Source organism: Marmota flaviventris, chromosome 12, assembly GCF_047511675.1.
Source record: "Marmota flaviventris isolate mMarFla1 chromosome 12, mMarFla1.hap1, whole genome shotgun sequence".
NCBI classification, from domain to species: Eukaryota; Metazoa; Chordata; class Mammalia; order Rodentia; family Sciuridae; genus Marmota; species Marmota flaviventris.
Window position 1 is genome coordinate 93,868,314 of NC_092509.1, and position 21,701 is coordinate 93,890,014.

The following is a 21,701-nucleotide window of genomic DNA, read 5'->3' on the forward strand; positions in this document are numbered from 1 at the left end:
AAGGTATGGGAATCTCCTGAAAAACACAGCCTCACTTCCTGAGTCCCAAGGTTCGTCCCCAAGGCCTATCTATATGTTCCCCACAAGCCTCATTTTTACCATAGCTTCCCTGACCCTTGACCAGAGCCGTACAAAAAGGGGACTGCTGAAGTCAAGGACATTTTCCTCCTTGGAAAAACACATCCACTCATTGGCAAAAGGCAATTCACAGACCTCATTCATGAAATTCCAAAAGGTTTATTGCAGGGACATTTATAGTTTGAAAGCCGGTTGCCTCAGCCAGCTTTACACAGCACACGGGGGTCCAGTAACCCAACATGACATTGTGGAGCTCAAGTTCCTCCTTTGAGCCACTTTTCCATTATGCCTTTAAATATATATTCCCTACCCACCAACAATGTCCGATTTTTCTAGTAGGGTTTTAAGAAATGTAACAAAAAGCTCAGTTTCTAAGAGGTATAAAGAAATAAAGCTCTGAGAGAGGGTGCCTTCCAGGGGAGAAAGCGTGGAGGGCAGATTTTATGTAAAATTACAGAGCACAACCTAATACCTCTTTTTTTTCTTTTCTTTTTTGAGGGAGGCTGGAGGGACAGGGAGAGAACCTTAGATACCAATTGTTTTGCCTTTTAGAAAGAAAATATCAGAGTCCCAGAATCCAAGATTCTGAGTCAGTGTTTTCCTGGATTAAGAATTTGATAATTTTTCTTCCTACAAAACTAACATATTTAACCAAGTTTCTTAGGGATCAGTGCAGATGGAACACTTTCAAATTCTTGCTCAGTGTCTAAGCAGGACATGGGTAGGTGGCCTTCCATCATGGGCGACTGAAGTAAAATTCCTAAGAGGTATAATCTCTGTTTTCAGAAGAATTAGGGGAGATTCCTGCCTTAGCAGAATAAGGTAGCATTGAGGTTGGGAGGAGGACAAAGTCATAACTCAAAGCTGGATGACATCAGCGGGGGCCAAGAGGCGGGCTCCATCACCCCTGAGACTGTTTCTGGGGCTGTGGGCTTGCTGGCGTGGCGGTGCCTGGGCGTGCCTGTGACAAAGAGGCGCTTTATCACCTCACAGTGAGCATAAGGCGGGTGCCAGGGTGGTGGGTGCGAGGACCAAGGCTGATCGAGAGGCAGGCCGTTTCTTATTTGAGTCATCAAAGGCCAGTCTCAGATCACAGGCGCTGCTGACAGGGAGGACCTGCCCCAGGGCGGGCGGCTGTGTGGCCCCCGCTGTTTCTGAGGGTTGACCTAGTTTGCCAGTCTCTGGACTCGGTAGCTTCTTTGTCCCTAAATAGACCATAGCACTGTGCTTCACTCACGGTTTCAGCCCGGGGCTGGGAGGCGTCTCAGAGGTAAAAGCCTCTTTTAGGGTTGTCCGCCAGTAACAAACACGTATTCAATTATGAGCACAGTACTCCATGATCCTGAATCTCCGCCAACCAAAAGAAAGCTATGCACACACCGCTGAACTTTTACAACTCTGCAACTCGGAGTCCATAAGGCGTGTGAAGTCCAGCTGTAAATCTTGTTGGCAGCTCCGCCCCGCCTACTGGCCCCTAGGCAGCTGCATCCTCAGTTGCTCCAGCCCAGAGCCCAGAACCCTCTCTGCTGAATGCCTCTCAGTTGATCCTCATCATGTCCTCGCCTCCATCCACCAGGTCACTGCTCTCCCTCCCTCCTTCCAACTCCCCGAGTCCTACACGGGAGGAGCAGCACGTACCAGCACATACGTGGATTATTCTTTTCCTTGTATCTGAGACAAGCTGCTTAAAGTCTGAATACACAGAGGGAAAAGAAAGGCAAGATTTTTTTTTTTTTTTTTTTGCTTTAGATCCTCTCAGAAGGCATTAAAAAAATAAAGTACAAACACAAGTCACTTGACAATTTTATGATTAAAACCAACAAATGGAAAACAGACAAGTTGCAAGTGTTGCCAACATAACCAAGCATTTCGTTCCAACCCAGCTCGATCACCCCATTGCTTGGACCTATTTTGAGGGGTACCAAATGCGTCCGAAGATAAAAATCACTTTTGCACAGCAAAGACGTATCCAGTGTTAAACAGGGGAGACAGAGCCCCGGGTGAGGAGCCTCTGCTTCACGGGGACAGCACTTATGGTTTTATGAAACCCTCCAAAGTCAGGTTCCCAAGAAACAGGTGGTTCCATGTACCCGTGTAACATGTCAAAATGTTAACCGTGACCTGGAGACCAAAAAACACAGGCGCGAGTCTCATCTTCCTGTGGCAGGTGGGGACTGTCTGGGAAGACACTGTCTGAGACACCAAACAGAGGAGTCACATGGAAGACGTTTAACATTTGCTTCATTCTTGCTTGATAAGAACAGAAGATGGATCCGGGAAAAGGTCATCCACATGACAGTGAACAAAGTCCCCAGTGAGTGAGTTTGAGGTGGGGTTTAGCAGTTCGTTGACAGTTGAGGAAAACTATTTTCATCACTTGGCCAAAAACCCTACAAGGGGTGGGAACATAAAACCCGAGACTACTGGACTCTCCCTGCAGTTTTCTGCTTGAAGCAGGATAAAAGGCCTTAAATTTTGGCTGTGTCTCTATTTATGTAACAACCACAGCTGTTCCTCAAAATAGCTGCTGCCGGCTACAAGATTTCAGGGATTTTTGTTGCTAACATTTGAGTCCATTTTCTATAGCAGGTGACGGGAGCTTGCTTCCCCTGGGTTTTGCTGCCCAGGTCTGAGAGGAGATCGGGAACCTCACCATTAGCCCATCAATGGTGCCACCAATTTTTTTGGGAATGGATTTAAAAGTCAAAGTTCATCTCAGGAAGAACGAATTTAACTCCTTATTCTGCTTCATGGCACATGATCTCTTGATGACCTTGGGACATCCTAACTACCCACTTTCTTAATTAATTATCCACCTTTGGGAGGTGGCAGTGTGGCTGATATGGAGGCCCTTGAAATTCCCAACCCCCAAAGACACATACAGCACTCCCTGTGCACTCCTGGAGAAACCTGGACTGCTGGCGTGGCGTTTAACAGGGTGCCCTCCCCTGAAAGTAACAAAGAGAACCCTCTTCAAAGCTATCAAACACGTTAAAAAAATACAAAAGTTATTTTCTCCTTTTGATTGCTATTTACTTGTGACAATATTTGTTAAAAATATTACTTCTGTCTTTGAGAAGAGATCAGTCTCTTCATATAGTATGGAAAAATAAACTCTACCAAACACACAGTCAACATTCCCCACCACGGCCAGGGCTTTTGGCTTTTGCATTTCCAAATATCATCACCAGTGTAAATGTCCTATGCTTTCGAGTAGGCAAATGATTTTCACTGTCCTATCCAGTGCCGGAAGTTAGAGGAAAAGGAAGTGGCAGGCTCATGTAGCATCGTGAAGGGGAGAATTATAAAATAAGATGCTTTATTTGCTAATAAAATAAAAGGTAACAGGGTAGTTTCATAGGCCCTCCTAAAAAGTCGCGGGGTGCCTCCTCCTCTCTTCTGACCACTTAGAGCCCTTCTAAACCTTGGTAGATTATTAACGGATGGGTGGGGTGCCCTTGAGGCCCATGATCAGCGTCACCACAAAGGCGGGCTCAACTCCACACCCAGGATCATCTTACAACACTGAGTTGGATGAATGGGAGAAGACAAGGATACATAAAAACAGTAAAATGTTTATTTCTTAGAAAAAAAAAAAAGCGAGGAAGAGGGATTGGAAATGATTGTGATCACACTTCCATCTGCATCTGACCAAAGCCAGCATTGCAAGCTTAATCGTTAAGAGACCTATTAGGTGGAACAACCTGCCGCCCCACTCCTAGGTCACTGGTAGGAGTCAGGTCACAACATGCTTTGAATAGATAATGGCTTCTCTACTTCTTCCAGACAGAGAAACAAGGCTTGCTGCAGCAATCATCCCATCTCCAAAGCTCAACATTGCCAGTGAGAAGCCAGGCTCGGGTCCGTCTCTGGACCGCTCAGGAGAGACAGGGAGGAAAGAGAGAGGGAAGGAGATGCTTGACTTAGAAGTGGAACCGGTCTAGAATAGAAGTTGATATCTGAGTTCACCACTACCTCATCTTATAGAAAATAGGTTGGAGAACATCTGTAAAACCAATAGTATCATTATGGTGAAATTGCAGAATTTTGCTGCATACCTGCACACAAGAAAAGTGAAAAGTTGCAACAAGTTTTAACTAGCAGCAACAAAGAAAGTTCGAGAACAGTTATTTTTTTTGTTTGTTTTTAGGAATATTCCTTTGCAAAGTTCATTAAGAAACACTGTAATTTAATGGGGCATACGATATGGAACGATCTTCTTTTGTTATAGCGCTGTTCGTTGAAGAGAACCGACCTTTGCAAAGATTTTGACTGGGGTGTAACCTATTTACACAGTAGCAGCTCCTGGTCTGAGTGGCAGAATTGGTGCTATGTGATGTCTTCTTCCTCCGAACAGTAATCTCGACCCTTGGAGGAGAAAAGAAAAATAAAAGTAACAAGTGAATGAGAAGTTCATTTTTTTTTTGAAGTTCAGAGCAGAGCCTGAAATAGTGGTAATTGATTTTCCTTCAGTCTGTTTCTTTGCAACAGAACCTGGGCTTCATCAGGGACCACTGGGCACAAAGTAGACACATCCTCAGTACTCGCTGACAAACTTTAAAGCTATACATGTCTCAAAGCATGAAAGTCTTCCCCAGGCCCCAATAAGCCCTTCCTTTATGTTGTCAAGAATTCATAACAAACTGTGTGGCATGTGTGTGAGACTCGGTCCTGGCACCAAGCAACAACTGAATGGACGATCCATCAGGAGATGGATTTCTCATCAGGAAGATGGACTGAGTCACTGTCAACTGCTATTCCCGTATATGGAACATAACATTTCACAGAGTGTGGTGGTACACATAACCCAGGGATGTCTCAATTGTAATTCATTCTGAAATCATTTTTAAAACAACAAACAAGGATTTGTTGAATCTTGAGCAAGGTGTCTAGAACCTTATTTTTTTGTGGATGCAGGAAAAAGCAAAGTCTTCTGGACTCTTTCACTAGCACAGCAGATTACGGCCTAGGTGATAGTTACTTTTGAACATATTTTATCCTCTCTGCACTAGGTTCCACATCTGACCTCACTGGGTTGTCTTGGTCAAAACACACTCTTTCTGGCTCTGTAATAATATGCCACAGATACAACAGGAGACAAGCACACCTGCCCCTTGCATCACAATGTCACAGATAAGGGTTTGTGAAAGGTCCTGTATTATTATCATTTTTGCATTCTTCAATGTTTTTATTTTAAAACACAAAGTATAGACCCTAATAATGTGTGGGGGAAATAACACTTAGAAACAAAATTTTATAAATCTCTGGAAAGCATTCCACAAAGTACCAATACTTCAAGAACAAAATAGTTTGCACACAACTGTTTCTCAAATGTATCACATGTTTGTCATAGTAACTGTATATTGAAAATATTTCACATTTTCCTAATATTTAAGCACTACCATAAATGGTGGGTGCTAACCCACCTATCCTATCAAGTTACCCCTCTGTGTCTCAGTGTCCTCATTTATAAGATAAAGATAACAGTGGTTCTTTTTTCACAAGGTTGTTGAAGATTAAATGAGTCAATTGTAATAAAGACAACTTGTTCTGTTAGAGTGTGCCTCACCCCTCAGCATGCTGGTCTCTTCCACCATCGGACTACTGACCCCCACCCCTGCTACCTGCAGGAGTGATGGAGTCCAGTGTCAACTTCAGGCTTGATTGACCTGCTGTATAACTAGGTAATCAGTGTTCCTGAGAAGATGGTGTGTACTTAGCAGTGTCCCCCCATTCACCACCTTCCTGGTGACACTGCTCAAGCTGAGGACACCCCAAGCCGGGACCCAGACCATTCAGTAGACGTTGTCTGAGTCATCCATTGGAGAGGCAGAAGGAGACCCTCATGGTCCCTGAATACTGGGAATGTGACCTCTAACATGGGGAGCAGGGCAATCCCAACAAGGCTGGAAATACCAAGAGATGCGCTCCTCTCACCCTTAACCCACGAGGTGCAGAGAGGGGACTTGCACAGGGATGCTGGGGGCTCAGCTGGACAGGAAAGGCAGGACTCAGGAGGTTTGATGAAGGTTTTATTAGGAAAGGAAAGTGGGACATGAGACAAATTACCAGGTTTTGGTTTCCTGGGGATAATCATGGTCTCAGTCCATGTTGTGATCAGGATTAAATGGGAAAAATACAATATCGTTGATAGATGTTAGCTGCGGCAATGATTACTCACTGCTGCTGCTATTGTAATTGTGGTTATTATAAACTGACTGTGTCCAGGCCTCTAGCAGGAGAGGAGGGACCTCCTCCCTTGTGGCTGTCAAGTGTGCGAGGACTGTGGTCATGAGCTGTGCTACCACAAGGGTCAGGAAACCTTCCCCTCCTTGGCCCTGTACTCCAGACAGACCCTCGGACACAAAGAAAGCTTCCAAGCCAGAAAGTGAAGTCCCTTCCCTCCTTATGTCTAAATGAGGCTGCGAATCTAAGCAGAGACTCAGCCAGCCAGAGTGGGGTTGAGAGGACACCTCTCCACCAGGAAAAACCTGGAAGTAATGACAGACAGACAGACAAACAGACGCACCCCTACCTCGAAGAACTGCTATACTCATTGATAAAACAATGTCTCCAACTCTGTTTAGGCAGCCGATGGACCATTTCAGGACCTACAAAATTTACCGCTACTACCAGAAAGGCTCTCCACACCACATTTTGAGGGACACAGCTAAATAAACCCTCTATATCAACACAAGATGCTGTAACTTTCCTTTCCTAGGTATTTATTCCTCTAAATTATTATAATTACTGCAAGATGGTGGAGGAAAACACGTTAGTTGCTTTGCAGTTATCATTTCATTTATTATTCATATCAACCCTGCAGGGTAGGAGCCGGGCCCTGTTACTTGTGGGGAAAGCTGAGAGAAGCCCAAAACCACAGAGCTAACCTTTGCCCTTTTTTCTTATGACTGTAGTGACTTGATAACTAAATTCAAATCAGTTTCATTTTTGTTATTATCACCTGTCAGCAGCTCTGGGAACCAAATATTTTGGCAAGTCAAAGCTATGAATCAAAACACATCCAAGGTAAGTGCTAGCATACGGCCACCCACTGCTGTTCTAATGACATCTGACTGTTATGGGGAGCCCCATCTCTGTATCATATGGGGCCCCATTTACACACTGGCCCCACTGGGCAGGACAGGGAGCTTGCTTCTGTGACATGACTTCATGTCTCGTTTAAATTGTTAAGAACTGTGCTAAAAAGAGAACCTGAAAGCCTTTAGCTGTCAGAGGCAGGAAGTAGGAGTGAGCAGGCTCAGGAGACACCAGCAAATCTCTCAGCTGAAGCACGCCCTCCCCGCTTAAAGGGACCCAAAATGGAAGTCTTTGTAAAGACGCTTTATGCAATCAGAATGGGGGACTGTTGCTCACAATTCCACCCTTGTGCAAAAGACACAAGGAAAGATCCCCAGGAGGCCTCAGAGAGCTGCAAGAATGGAAACTCCAAATGATGCCAACAAGGAAGGATTGTTTGAAAGAGCCATGGGGACATTTTGGTCTGGACTCAGAACACCCTGAGGAGCTCTTGCCCACAGAGAATTTTCTGGTCACTCCCTCTGCCTATGGGCTTACATGTCGTCTTGATTATCCATATTGTGTTTTTCCTTTCAACTTGAAGAAGTTACGAATTTGAGCTATTAAGGAGTAGCAAGAGATAAGACATGCTCCTACTTTTAAGTTCACCTAGATTACAGAGGAACAGTTCAAAGAGTGACTGGATAAAGAAACCGCTCCTTCAAAGTACCGAAAAGTACTTTTTCTACTCAGGTTAAACATCTACAGGTGCGGCCGTATCGTAGATGTCTTCAGTACCTTTCTGTACACGTGCATTTTGTTCATTCAGTCTAATATACACACAGCTCGAGATGTGACCATCGGTTGTGGGCTCTGAGAGTACTCCTGTGGGGAAGGGTAGGTGCAAGTTCCAAGTGAGGAAGTGCCGAATCTCTTTCCTCAGCTGTAAAGTGGGAATGGTAAGACCCAACTTGTAGAGTTGTGGGAATTACTAGGAATACATGTATGGTGTTGAGCAAAGCTGGGCACAGGGTAGGTGCTCAAATGCAACTTTTATGATGATATTGAAAAATGAGAACAACTGACCCAACAGTTAATGAAACTCTCCAGTGAGACGCTGGGCCATGTCTGGATCAGTTCATGCACATCCTCGCTCAGCCAGGCAGCAAGCACGGGCCTGGGTTCTGCTCTTCCTGCTTCCTGGCCAGCACCCCCTCCCCCAGCTCTCAGTCCACCCACTACTTCTCACTTTCTAGATCTTGCCTCAGAAGCCACCTCATGGTCTTCCCTGAACACCCTGGATAAAACAGCACTTCTTACCTGCTTTGTTTTCTTATCACTCCCTGCCATGATTAACATACTGATTCTTTTATTAACTCTCTTTTCCTTTGAACAGAAGCTCTGAGTAGGTTCAAGTTTTTATTCCCTGTTGAATCCCCAGGACTTAGGGTGGCATTGGCAACATGCCAAACGTTCAATAATTACTTGTTGAAAAAGCCAGCAATGAAAAATATCTATAGAATTTTAAAATTCTGAAGTTGGGAGAGGACCTAGAGATTTTCCTCTTGGATCTCCCATCTAATGTAGGATGAGCCTCAATTTACCACATTCCTCACAGAGGGACTTATCTGTTGCTAGAACATGTTGGATACTTTCCCAAGAGCCCAAATCCTGCCTCTCTGCAGCTCCCAGCTAAGACCTTGGTCTCGGCCTTTGGAACCCTCCGGTTCATCTTTCCAGATATCTTTCCAGACCAAGAGCAATCTTGATCCCCTTCCCTGAGACTGACATGGTGTCATTCTAGGTCTTCCTCCCTTAAATGTGCCTCAGTTTTCCCCTTGAAAAATGGACCCATCAAAAACAAAGAAAGAACTCTCTGCCAGTACAGAATATCTCATACACATCGCTTAAACTATGTAAGAATTAAGTGTCTGACTAAGGGGACCCCCAGACAAACAGATTCCAAGAGGAGCTCTATGCTAAATCTTAGTAACAGTATAACAGAACATGGAAGGCGAATTAACTCTTCAAGCTCAAGGGAACGCCAAAAGATCACAGAGAAAAATTAAAATATGAACACAACTGAATGTTTGAAAATGAACTTTTCCACCCCTGCCCCCCCAAAAAAATAAAGAAAAGAAAGCAACATGAAAAGGCAAACTTCACTCTAAGAAAAATATCTGCAAATTATAATATGCAAATGATGAACACTTACAAGGCTCCTATACAAAAAGACAAAAAATAATTGTGAGAGGATCCCAGTGAGAGGGAATGTGCACAAAGTGAAAATTCAGTCAAACCAAAATAAAACCTGAAGACACTCAAACAGGAAAATGATCTGCTTCAGTCATCAAAAAAAAGATATTTAAAAATAGTAGTGCCCAATTCTTGAGTGTCTACAACAGCATGTGACTTGTGTATATTGCTGCTGCTGAATAAAATGGTTCGGCTGCGTCAAAAGCAGTTTGTCAATACACATTAAGAATCATAAAGATTCATACCTTTCATTATAGTCACCGCAGAAATCGGAACAGAAAATAAAATATGTGGTTGGAGGTGGGCCTGGGGATTGACTGTAAGCAGGCAGGATAGATTTTACTGAAGTGATTGAAATGTTCTAAAACTACAGTGTGGTGATTGATGGTCTTGCAGTTGGGTAAATTTACTACAAATCATTGAATTGTGCATGTTAAGTGAGTCAGCTTTAAGGTAGGTAAACCATACCTCCATCAAGTGGTTACATATTTATGTGTGTGTGTGTGTACACATACATACACAGACACATATTTACATTCCAGTATTTTTATTAGGCATGAAAAAAAAATCAGTCTAATATCCTGAAGAGAAAATGGCTACTAAGGTTTGGCTCCTGTACTGTCTCCTACCAAACAAACAAAACTGAGCAAGACCAAGCGCCTGCTGTGTCTAAGATGGGCAGGTCCCTCTTGCACCTCCGAGTGTTCTCACATATTGCTCTCCCTTCACACCCTATCCTCCAGCCTTCTCTTCTTGGTCTTTATGATGTGGTTTCAATATTGTGTCAAGTGAAATTTTCCCCAGAGAATCAGTCCCCTTTCAGGGGCATTCTGTCACGCCACCAGGTTGTAGAGTAATTCTGGCCAAAATGTTTGCTTCCCTTGTACGAGGGGGCAGGAAGGGTTTCCTGATGCCTAATGACTCCTGTGAGGCCCACTTCACATGGGCTTGGGGGGAGGCAGGGCTGGGCTGTGGGCAGGTGCTGGACAGGAAGCATCCTGGTGCTTTAATTAAAGAAAGAAGATGTGAACATTTTGCAGAATCACAATGAAGAAGACCTTTTAAATAATTCAGCTGATAATGTTTTGAGCCTAAGTATGAACAAAGGCCAGGTACAGCCCCCCATGAAAGAACAGGCTGGAATTTAGCAGAAGGGCAGCTTGGCTGCAAGGAGGGGGAACCCAGGTAGGTACGTAATACCTATGTTTACCTCTGCAGACCACCCAGGAGCATGTCCAGCTCTTCCATGGTGCTCAGTCAGGTCCCTTAAGCAGTCTTTTGCTGTCAACACCAAGCTCGGAGTTAAAGAACCTCTTAGGTATAGCAATGGAGTCAGGGAATTGAATTTCATGTTTAGAGAAAGCAAATATGAAGTTGTACAGTGAAGGCTCATGACACAAGTTGTTTCTAAAAAGGCTCCTTTTTGTCTGGAATGATCATCATACAGATCCTTGTTGTTTGTTGACCGACTGAATAACCAACAGAAAAACCCATCCTCTTCTTTACCTGCTGGGATGTCACTGGGAACTCTGTTGGTGTTTGGCTTGTGCATCACTTTGGTTCTCCTACCTCTTGTCTGCTTCCTGGGCGTGACTTTTCTAACTCTGTGCTTCCTGAGGCTCAGTTTCTTCCTCTTCTTGTTCTTCCTCAGCCCTTTACCCTGTGCAATGGGACTTCACTACTTTCTGGGTGGCAAAGACCTTTTTTGGGGGGGGTGTTATAGGGATTGAACCCACTGAGCCCCATTCCCAGCCCTATTTTGTATTTTATTTAGAGACAGGGTCTCACTGAGTTGCTTAGCGCCTCGCTGTTGCTGAGGCTGGCTTTGAACTTACAATCCTCCTGCCTCCACCTCCTGAGCTGCTGGGATTACAGGCGTGCACCCGGCATCAAAGAGCATTTTGATTAATAAAGTATGACTGTCCCACCTGAACGTCAGGTGTGTCTCCTAACACCTTTGTTTCCAACCTGTTCCTCCATGTGTCACCACCCAGAGGCAACCACAGAGTCACGTTTCTCTGAGAACCGGGACATTCCTGAACTGGCAACACAGGGGCAGGATAACTGCATCTCACAGCCTGAGCGCCTGTGAGCCACTAGCCAGAATCCAGATCAAACTCCACAAGGAGGAGGCTGGAAAGTGGAATGAAGGGATCCCCAGGGGCTGCCCGGCTTCCAGCTCCTCCCACAGGGTTGCAGGGCTGGAAGTGCCCACCTCCCACCCCTTCCCCAGGGCTGCAAGTGCAGGAGCCTCTTTAGCCATAGATGGCTTTTCGAGCATTTTCATTTATGGTCCAATGACAATTTATAACAACAGTTTTAAACGCCGAAGAAATGCTGAAGAAAAGCAAAAATAATTAGCTGCCCTGTTAAAGTCTCCTTCCCCCGGCTTACTTCATTAGAAAAATCAATCGAGGCATTAATGGCTGTCTCCGTCTCTAATGAGCTTTATTCTAATTAGACTCACACGTTATTATTTCAGTTGGAGGAAGGTCTGGTTGGTAATGAGCAGGGGAGTGTGACAGCCTCTAGCTGTGCCTTTGACCATATATAGAACGATCACGGTGATTATACAGCAGTGACAACAATCCCAGTGTACTGGGCTTTTCATTTCCAAGAGAGGAGAAGTATTAACTAAACAGCTTTAACCCCCCCCCCCCGCCCCGCCCCACGGAGTGTTTATTATACCCGAATCTCCACTCCGCCAACCGTAAGGAAGGTAGCTTAGAAGCGTTCAGGCACATAATTCTCAGGCTTTATCTGAGGTTGGCACTCAGTTTTTATCTGAGCCTTATCTGATGCTGGTGTCTTCAATGAGGCAACAGGAGATAAGCAGGAGTAAGGAAAAAGAAGGTGGGGACATCCCAGGTTTTCCAGGTTGCGCTGAACTGGTGTCCTAGGGCAGGGACTGGGGGACTTCCTCTGGGGAAAGGCTGGACAGTAAACATTTCAGACTTTGCATTCCATATGGTCTCTGCTGCAACTCGAGGACAGTTGTAAGCATGCAGTTGTAAGGTGCCGTAAACACAAGTGGCCAAATCAGCATGGTGGCACCCCAATAGAACTGTATTTGTGGGCAATGAAGTTTGGATTTCATATAATTTTTCACAAGCTAGAAAATCCTCTGTTTCCTTCCCAACTATGTAAACATGTCAAAACCATTCCTGTTTCAGGAATTAGATGTGGCCTAGTTGTTACAGCTTGCCTACCAGTGGCCCAGAAAACAGAATTTGCACCAGTGGATTAAGAGGCCAGCGTTGCTCAAGGGTCTTGCCCTTTCCCAAAGAGATCAAACAGCAGAGGCAATTTCCATCCTGAGATTTCTCCCAGGATAGAGCCGGAATTCTGCAAAATGTTATTTAATAAAATTGTTCCTATTTTGCAAATAAGCAAACAAATCAAAATCAAAATTCAATTTGAAAATTCACCTATAACCCCATCTCCCCAATAAATCAGAGTTTTCAAGTTTCATTTGAATCTCTGTCCATGTGCATGTCATTTTTATACGGTTTCAATCCTACGATAGACATAATTTTTTGTTTTTCTTTTTTTTTAACTGAACATTATCTTATAAATCATTTTCCTGTTGTGACTGATCTTTTATAATGATAAATAGATGTGCCATAAATTTTTGTGGAATTCTTTGTGGAAGATTTCCAGGCAATTCGGTGGACTTAATGCTAAAGGATGTCTCAATTAGTGTGTTCCTAAATGCCAGAGCTAAGATTTACATACCACCCCTGTGGCCCCAAGCCAGGAAATCTGGGACAGCCCACTTGATAGACTGGGCCCTTCTGGATTTCCCCTGAGATTCACTTTCTTTTGGATGATGGTTTTAGCAAATCTGGAATCTCAATTCATCTGCGTCTTGATGGAGAAGTGCCTCCCAGACAAACTCTTTGTCCTGAATTAATTGCTTTTGCCCTAGAATTTGTACTGAACATGGATGGAGGTTTGGGGAGACTAATCTCGCATCTTCTTTTCCTACAGGTAACTGGAAACTGTTGGAAGGACTCCTAGGAGCATCAGCATTCCTGCAGGATTAGAGACCCCAGCAGGCTCCCTTGGACCCTTTCCTCCCAGCCCCTGAGCTTCTCTGGTTGTGACTGATCCAGTCAGTCACAGTGGAGGGAACCTCTTCTTTTATTGCTTCCTGGGCTGAGCTGCCCAAAGAGGCAGAGATGAGTGACAGGCTTCTCAAGTTCGTTCCTTTCCTTCCTCCCCACCAGGAGCACTGACACCCTGGATCCCAGGGCTCGCCTTCCCTTCCTTTCTCTGCTTTCAGACTAGGAAGTGTGTGCTGCAGTAATGAGGTTGGGAGTAGGTGGAGAATAGTGGACGAGTCAGATGGGGGCAGAGAGGCATGGTACCCTGGGCCCAGGGATGGGGAGAACACTTCCTTTTGGCTTTCTTTCTCTTTCAGGGCATGGCTAAAGTGGCCAAGCTGCAGGTACCCCAGAAGAGGGAGACAAGCAGGGTCCATGGGACTTCATTATGCATCCTGCGGAGTCCCCTGGCCTGATTAGCCCTACATGGTTCCTGAGAGTGAGCACTTTGAGAAGACAGAGCTAGGGGAGGCTCAGAGGACACCAGAGAGGCGGGACCCACGGAACTGATTGAATACGTGGAGACTATCCGGCTTCATGGGTTACCAAGCACTGACTGAATGCAGAGTTGTCACCCATGTGCCCAACTGGTCAATAAGAACAGCAATTCACACAGGATGGGCAATTTGATTGTGTCTGTGGCTATGACTATGACAGCCCTTGGAAACACTTGTGATTTCAAATGAAATCTCAAATAGGAGCATTTCAGGTGACTCGGAGCAAGGCTCCTTGCCCACGGGTTGACACTTCCTGGTGGTTTTCTTCCACTCGGTTGCCCATGCTGGGCACAGTGGGACTGTGAGCAAGACCAGTGGCCACGGTATGATCCGCTTTTCTTCCACTTGACATTTTGTCATTAACATTTTCCTCTGACTTTTAGAGATTTAAAAGTTACAGAAAGGAATAAAGAATGGGTCAAATGCTACATCTCCACTCAGCTGTATGAACTAGCATTACTTTCTATCATTTGCTTTAGTCTCTCCCTGGCCCACCTAAGAGATGGTATTACTATCCTAGTCCCATTCCCATTCCCCAGGTCCAACAAGAGTCAAGGCTTAATAATGGTTTTCCCAATTTATTTTATTTTACTTTTTGGTGCTGGGAGTTGAATCCGGAGTGTCAGGCATGCTAAGCATGCATTCTACCACGGAGCTCCACCTCCAGCCTCCAGCTATTTCAGATATTTTAATATTCATGTCAGATTGATACTAGATCAAACACACTGTGCTTTTACATGTATGAATGCTTAAATGTTTAATATCGATAAATAATTGCCATTTATAAAAAGATCATGTAACATATCACATTATGTGTGCATGCAAGTGTGTGTGTGTGTGTGTGTGTATGTGTGTGTGTGTTGCGGGACTATTGGGACTCTCAATACCTGATAGATGACTTGTGTTTAATAAATATTTGTTGGATGTCTGTCTATAAACAATGTACTACGTCATTTGTGTTTTAATTCATATGGTTCCATACAATTTTATTTTGCATATTCCTCTAATTATTTAATAATATGATTTGATTATTACAGTTATGGACATACACATACATGGTTCATTTCTTCCTCTCTTCTCTCCTTCCTCCCTCCCTCCCTCCCTCCTTTTTTCCTTCCACTGAACAAAGAATTCTGCAGTACACTTTACTGTGTAAGAGAATCCAAGGATATATACCAAGAAGTCTGATAGATGGTTTTTATTAGTTTATGTTAATGGCTCTTCTTTATGTATTCGGACAACAAATCCTCCTGATGCTCTCAGTGTTGCAGATATATTTCAAACTAGTTCTGGACCTGCATCTGGGATCACTCTGCTCTTTAATAAGGCAGATACTGACTCTGGAGGCCCACTTGTCTCCTTGTGTCTATTTTCAACTTGTTACTAGCCCAGAGGGGGGCAGGGGATGATTACATAGCTCCAAACCACCAATAATCAATTTTGAAAATAGGAGCATAAAATATTTCAGTACTCCTTTTGTGGGTTCGAGAAAATGGCATTCCAGTGAGGGCAATCCAGAAGTGTCAGCTCTAAGACAGCTTTCTCTGGGAACAGAGCAGGTTTTGTGCCTCCACCCAGTGGAATTTCAAAGAGAGGAATAAAATAACAAGAGACTTCAGAATAAAAATTTTCAAGATATATGCAGAGCACACTAAGCCTCCTAACACTGTTCTGACTGATAAATAAGGACATGTCTCATTCTTTGCCACAGAGGAAGAAGAAAAAGTTGGGAGTAAGTTGGATGATACCCTTTAAAGATCTTTCCAACTCCAAAGGTAAGCTGCCATAGTTGAAGCGTCCTATAGGCAAGACTTTTCTGACTGCCCATTTGGCACCTCCCCTGGCCCTGGCTCATTTCTGAGTCCAGAGAGCACATATAAGACAAGCTGATTAAAGGAATCACAAGCTCCTCTCCTCATTTAGATGATTTTGTTGAGAGCTGCCTTTCCTAACATTTTGTTGCTGTTATTACTATACGCATTTTGAGGCTGATATTAATGAATAGTTTTTTTTTTTAAGGCTCATAAAAGTAAGAAAAAAGAAAACAACACCCACAGGAATTAAAAAAGAATGAAGCCTTCAAACAGAAAAAAAATATAGATAGGGAATTTAGCCGTGCTCAAGCCACTGACTCCCTGACTCATTCTGTAATCACAGCTCAAAAGCCAGCAAAGGTGATTTAATGGATCTATAAAAGTTCACAAGGCTTGAACTCCTGAGCATGTTTCTACCACAGAGCAGGGAGGCCGACCCCTGTGCTGGGAAGTGTCCTGTTCCAACACTCCATCTGCAAGGAGAACTTCTGTCTTACTGCATTTTCAGTCAGTCTTAGACCCACCTACCCCTCATTCCCTCCTGTATGAATGATATGGATGATATGGACATAGGACACTTCAACCAAAATAAATGCTACCAGTTACAGAATATCTACAACACAGCAAAAACTCTGCAAGTGACCTGTGAGCTCCAGTCTCACAGCTAGGGGACAGGAGCCAGTCCTTGGATTTGGCTCGGGTCTAAAGCACAGGTTCTTTCTCTTGCACCATGATGCCTCCTCCCCTGGACCCCTATCTTATTTCCTGGCAATACACCTGCTGTATACTGTTATGCTGCTACAAGCTGTTACAACTGCAGCTGTGCACCTCCTATCACACTGAACCCTTACTGCAGGTTCCTCCAATCGTATCTCCACCCTTTGCATGCATTTGCCTCTGTCTGACTCCCAGAGGTCTTATCTGCACCATTCAATCATTTGGCAAGTTTCTTACGCTCTGTGTTAGGCTCTCGGGAAACAGTCAAAGCCAGACCTAATTCTTATCTTTAGGGATATGTTCAATGCATCCAATTATTTTAGATGTTCTTAAATAATGTAGCAGTAGTTACTAATATCGGCACTCTCTATCCCAGAGTGTTATCTGTAGGGTTGAAGCCAGGCTCGTGGTTGCAAGATCATAGGGAAGGAGGGAAATGGATAGCTAAAGAAGAGTAAGAGAAAAGAGAAGCTGAATGGGAACAGACCAAGGGAACAAGGCACCCAGCATCCTGGAGCTTGGTGGCTTCTAGTGGTACCCTGAGCTACCTTCCTTTGCCCACTGGCAAAATGAAACCAATCACTGATTGCTGCCTACTGCTGCTGAATTCAGGACTCAAGCACAGAATGGCATGGTTTTTATTTGCATTCAGGGCTCTTCTGCTTCAGAAGCTTAACTCTTCTCCTCTTGATGCTCCCTAAAGAACCAGGCTGACAGAACTTCAAGATTTCTCTGAAAATCAAACTCTCCAGAAAACAAGAACGTGAGCGGAGGCCAAGGCTTGGAGCCTGGTTCCCTCTCTTGGCTGCACCACCCAATCCTACCAGCAGCCGAGAACACCAGGAGTGAGCTTACTCTCACACTTTTACCAGTGGTTCCTACATAGGGTCGCCATCTTGATGAGCAAGGAGTCATCTGCATAAAGCTACGTGGTAGGAATAAAAACAAAACGGGACTGAGTCACACCCTTGCTCTTTGTAATTAAGGCTTCAATTTGGCCGACAAATGGGGAGAGGAACACGTGGGAGAGAGAGAAGACAAACAAGGGGATGAAGAAGAGGAGACACAAAGAAGGGTTTTGTTAGCAAAAGCATGGTCACAATGTGCTCAATATGCTGCAAGAAATTACTCCATGGGGTGACACGGCAGCCAAGCCCACTTCCCAAACACACATGAACACGCACGGCTTCCTCTGTGCTCAGGGGACAGGTGTGGGTCATCCTTTAGAGTTATATACAATAGTCTCAGGTTTTCTCATTACTTGTGGGAGGAGTGATGGAGGAGATTTTTAAACACACCTCCAGAAAGTAAAACCCATTCTATCAGTTTGCATGGGCCAAACATTACTTTTTGTTCTACAGCAACTCTGAGGTTAAACAGCCTCCACAGGAGTCGTCCTCACACAGAGCTCCACATCCTGGTTCTTAACTGCGTGCAAGTCCCTCTCTTCACCAGATGAAAAGCAAGCACCCTCTGACCTCTGACCTGCTGACTCAGAATGAGGGTCAGACAGACCTGATGTGATATTAAGAGAAGGAGCCCTTGAAATAAGTTTATAAATGCAGATTGACCATGACCTTTCTCATCAGCTATATTATTCTGGGGCCAAGGGAATCAGGTCACTTCTGGAACTCAAATGTTTTCTAAATGTAAATGACTGTTCAATAGATTTAAGACTGTACAGATAAACATCTTTTAAAGTCAGCTGACTTAGAATTCTGCTCTTTCTCAGACATTTCCTCAGAGCATCAAGTTGAATAATTCCAGTCAACAAAGCCAGAGCCTCAACATGGTACAGGAAGATTCGAGATACATTAGGCATGCCGACGGCTCAGTCTTGGGCACACTGTGAACTGTTTTTAAGGAGAAGAAGAAAGGAAAGAAACAAAGGAAGGAGAGTGGGTTTGTGTTGAGTCATTTGCACTAGGTTTCCTAATTCTCTTTAAAGCCAAAGATATATATGGATAAGGTTACTACCTGAGCTCCTGGGTACAGCTGGGCCCTGGATGAAAGGGAATCACATCAATGAAATGTGCCATAAAGAAAGCTACCAGTTCTTTCCTGGGCCAGGTTCCATGGAATTATAAAACCTGAAATTATAGTGTTTGAGATACGATATGCATTTTTATAGGGAGAGTCTTTGTAATTCTTAGAAGATTTAAAAAAGATGCCCAAGGCCCAATAAGTTTAAGAAGCCTTGCTTCAGAAAAACTAGCAAGATGCCAAAAGCCTTGTCCTGAGACATTCCTCACTTACTATTCAGGGTATTCTTTGCAAGAGCAAAAGACTCTAGTTATTGGATGGGTTTGCACATCCTCATAAAGCAAACTATAAATTCTTGTTTTGCCTGTAGAAGGTGCTACTATTGCAGATACTTAAAAAAAAAAATTACTGACCTTTTCAGCTTCTTACCAATAAATTGAAGTGTACCAGGGGAAAGCATACCTTAAAATCTGAAGTTACCTATACTTAGTATTATATTGAGAAATTCCCCTATGATCCAATTTTTAAACCTAGATTCTGGTTTTCTCCTCTAGATACAGTGAAAGGCTGGAGTTTAAAAAAAAAAAATCACCACCTTGTTCTACAGCAAACTCATTTTCTTAAAGCTGCAAACTGAGGCAAATGTCAGTACTTCAGATAAAATTAGGAGCCCAACTAATTGAGCACAACTACTAATAGAATAATAGATATCAGAGTGAAACATGATAAGATAAAAAGAAATGAGGGGGCTCATTTTTTAATTCTCCAAAAAGGAAAGGCAAAAGTAAGTCAAGCAGATCATAATGCTTCTTTGAACTTCCTTTGCTCTGGCCACGTCTCTCTCCCTTGGTCACCTTCGGATGCAGCTCAGTGGCATGGCCTCCTCTGTTTCAGCACAGTGGAAGGCACCAAGTGTCCCAGAAACTGTCCCAACTGCCTCGTTAATGGCCTGAAGTTTCAGTACCTGACTTAGGAGGTGGATGCTTGTGTTGAGCACAGGACAATCTCAGCAACGACAGTGGGACCAGGGTGGGGAAGGTGGTGGTGACGGATGACAGACTCCTCTGCCAGGAAAATAATCACATTCTAAAGAAACTCCCTTTAAAAATGGAACTGGTGAAGGAAAGGGACTGTTTCCCCTTTATTTTGTAACCCATATTTCCTATTTTTTCCCTAGAAAAATAGCATAATGTTTGCTGTTCAGTACATGCTGAATCTTTTTTTTTTTTAATTGCATTTGAGGAAAGGTCGCTATTAACTTCTTAGAAAACCATTTGTCCAACTTTAGTGCAAAAGTAAACTGCAGTTCTGCACGTGACAAACTCTAGAGTAATTCAAAATCAGTCCAAAATAAGTTTTACCATGAATATTAAACCATCCAACAGCCTCAGTTTCTGTATACTAATGCTGTTTTACATCTATTTTGAGGGACATGGAGTAGAAATTTTCCTTTGGTATCCAGAGGTGGGATTTGGACGGCAAACAGGAACCAAGCCCCACAAATATCCAGGAAATGCAACGGGTGAGTCCAGGAAGGGCAGGACAATGTCTCCAAAAGTTCACTTGGATTTAGTTTCTGAGCAATTTAAGGAAGAAAAATGGAATTCCTGAGGATTTCTGGGAGAAGATGAAATCTTAAAACTCAAGGCCTCTCACATGACTCAGTGTCTCAGCTCAAAATTCTAGGCAAGTTTAATCTTTTTTTTTTTTTTTAATCAACCCTATAAAACTCAAAGGATATATCTGAGCTACATTCATGATTGTCCTCATGCTAGCCTTGACCAAAGAAATATTTAACCATGGAAAAAGCCCAGGAAAAAATCTGGAAGAATCTAAGCTTCAATTTTGGCAATATAAACAAACACCAAAGATGACACTACACCAAACACATATATTAAGAAGCAATATTCTGATTTTTGAAGATGCTTCATATTTAAATTATAACATAGGATAGCCTATTCAAAATATTCAGAAGGATGAATTTTAGGTAAGAGAAGAGAAACAGAAAAGCATGGCTCAGGAGAGAAAATTCTTGTAGAAATCAACTGGGTGCATGTCAGCTGAAGCAACAGCTTTTCTCTAACTATAAACGTATTGACACTGGGGGTGTAGCTCACAGGTAGAGCCCCTGTCTAGCACACTCCTTGCACAAGCCCTGAGTTCTATCCCTGGCACAGCAAGCAACAGCACTATCACCACCACCACCACCACCACCAGAAAACACACACTCAATAGTGGAAACATTGTTTATGTTGAATCTACAAATGCTCCTTTGTCCAGGGAATGATCCAGTAAACGATCAAATTACAAACTTTGTTTTGGTTCCACTAAACACAACATAGTCTACATCCTGGATGCAAAGGGAAAAAGAGAAATCAAATTTCAGATGGAAGAAGTGAACTACAGTTTTGAGTAAAAGGTGGTAGAATTTCAATTATGGAAATAAGCTGGAAAGAGATTAGGTCATCTTAAATGCCTTGTATAAGTTTGTCAATGTTGTTTGAAAAGATAACTTAAAACTCAGGTTTTAATTTTTCCAGCCTACCACTAACTACTAGCAGATTTTTTTTATTACCAAGAAGCTAGTGGGGGAAAAAACCCAAATAAGCAGAAAAAGAAAAGATCTTCATTGTTACAGTGGGAGCAAAATATTTCTTTTTATGTTTCTCTTCACTAAAACAAATGTTATCAACAAGCCAAATAAACAGTTTTTGAACCAATACATAAAACTTGGTAACTGCGTCTAGATGAAGTTTTCTATCTGAAAAGTCATCTTAAATATTTATGCATAACTGGGGAACACTTTACTTAAACTACCATTTCAATTCATTATCCACCACTATTTTTCACATTAGAGGTATCTGCTGTGTGTTTTAGAGGGGCAGAAGATTAAACAACTGGTTATTCTTCCAGGGGTCCACCTCAAAATGGGGTCTATTGCTGAGACATTGATGAATTTAAGACCTCCTTCATTATCTTCCGTTAAGTGATATGTATCATAACTTAGGAACTCACAAGAAATACTCAGGTAAAAGGGCCATGAAAAGCAAGAAAAATTAAAATTAAAACTGAAAAATTGTAAAATCAGCCTGTGGTGCCTTAACCATAGTGAGAGATACTAAAATTTAGATTTTACTCTTCTTTGGAATGAAGTTTGCAGATTGTAATACTCAAATCTATAACTTTAACATTTAAAATTTACTCCTCTGCAGTGTTGAATTTAAATTCTA

General features: G+C 43.2%; 1 protein-coding gene across 1 annotated transcript in view; it reads right to left on the reverse strand.

Annotated features, from left to right (window-relative positions):
• Positions 1-221: 221 nt before the first annotated feature.
• The window catches only part of C12H1orf21 (chromosome 12 C1orf21 homolog), a 211,764-nt gene continuing 190,284 nt past the window's right edge, over positions 222-21,701 (reverse strand). The window contains exon 6 of the mRNA XM_027935032.2: positions 222-4,446. Coding sequence (XP_027790833.1) covers positions 4,408-4,446 — 39 coding nt within the window. The 3' untranslated portion in view covers positions 222-4,407. The remainder of the gene's footprint in view (positions 4,447-21,701) is intronic.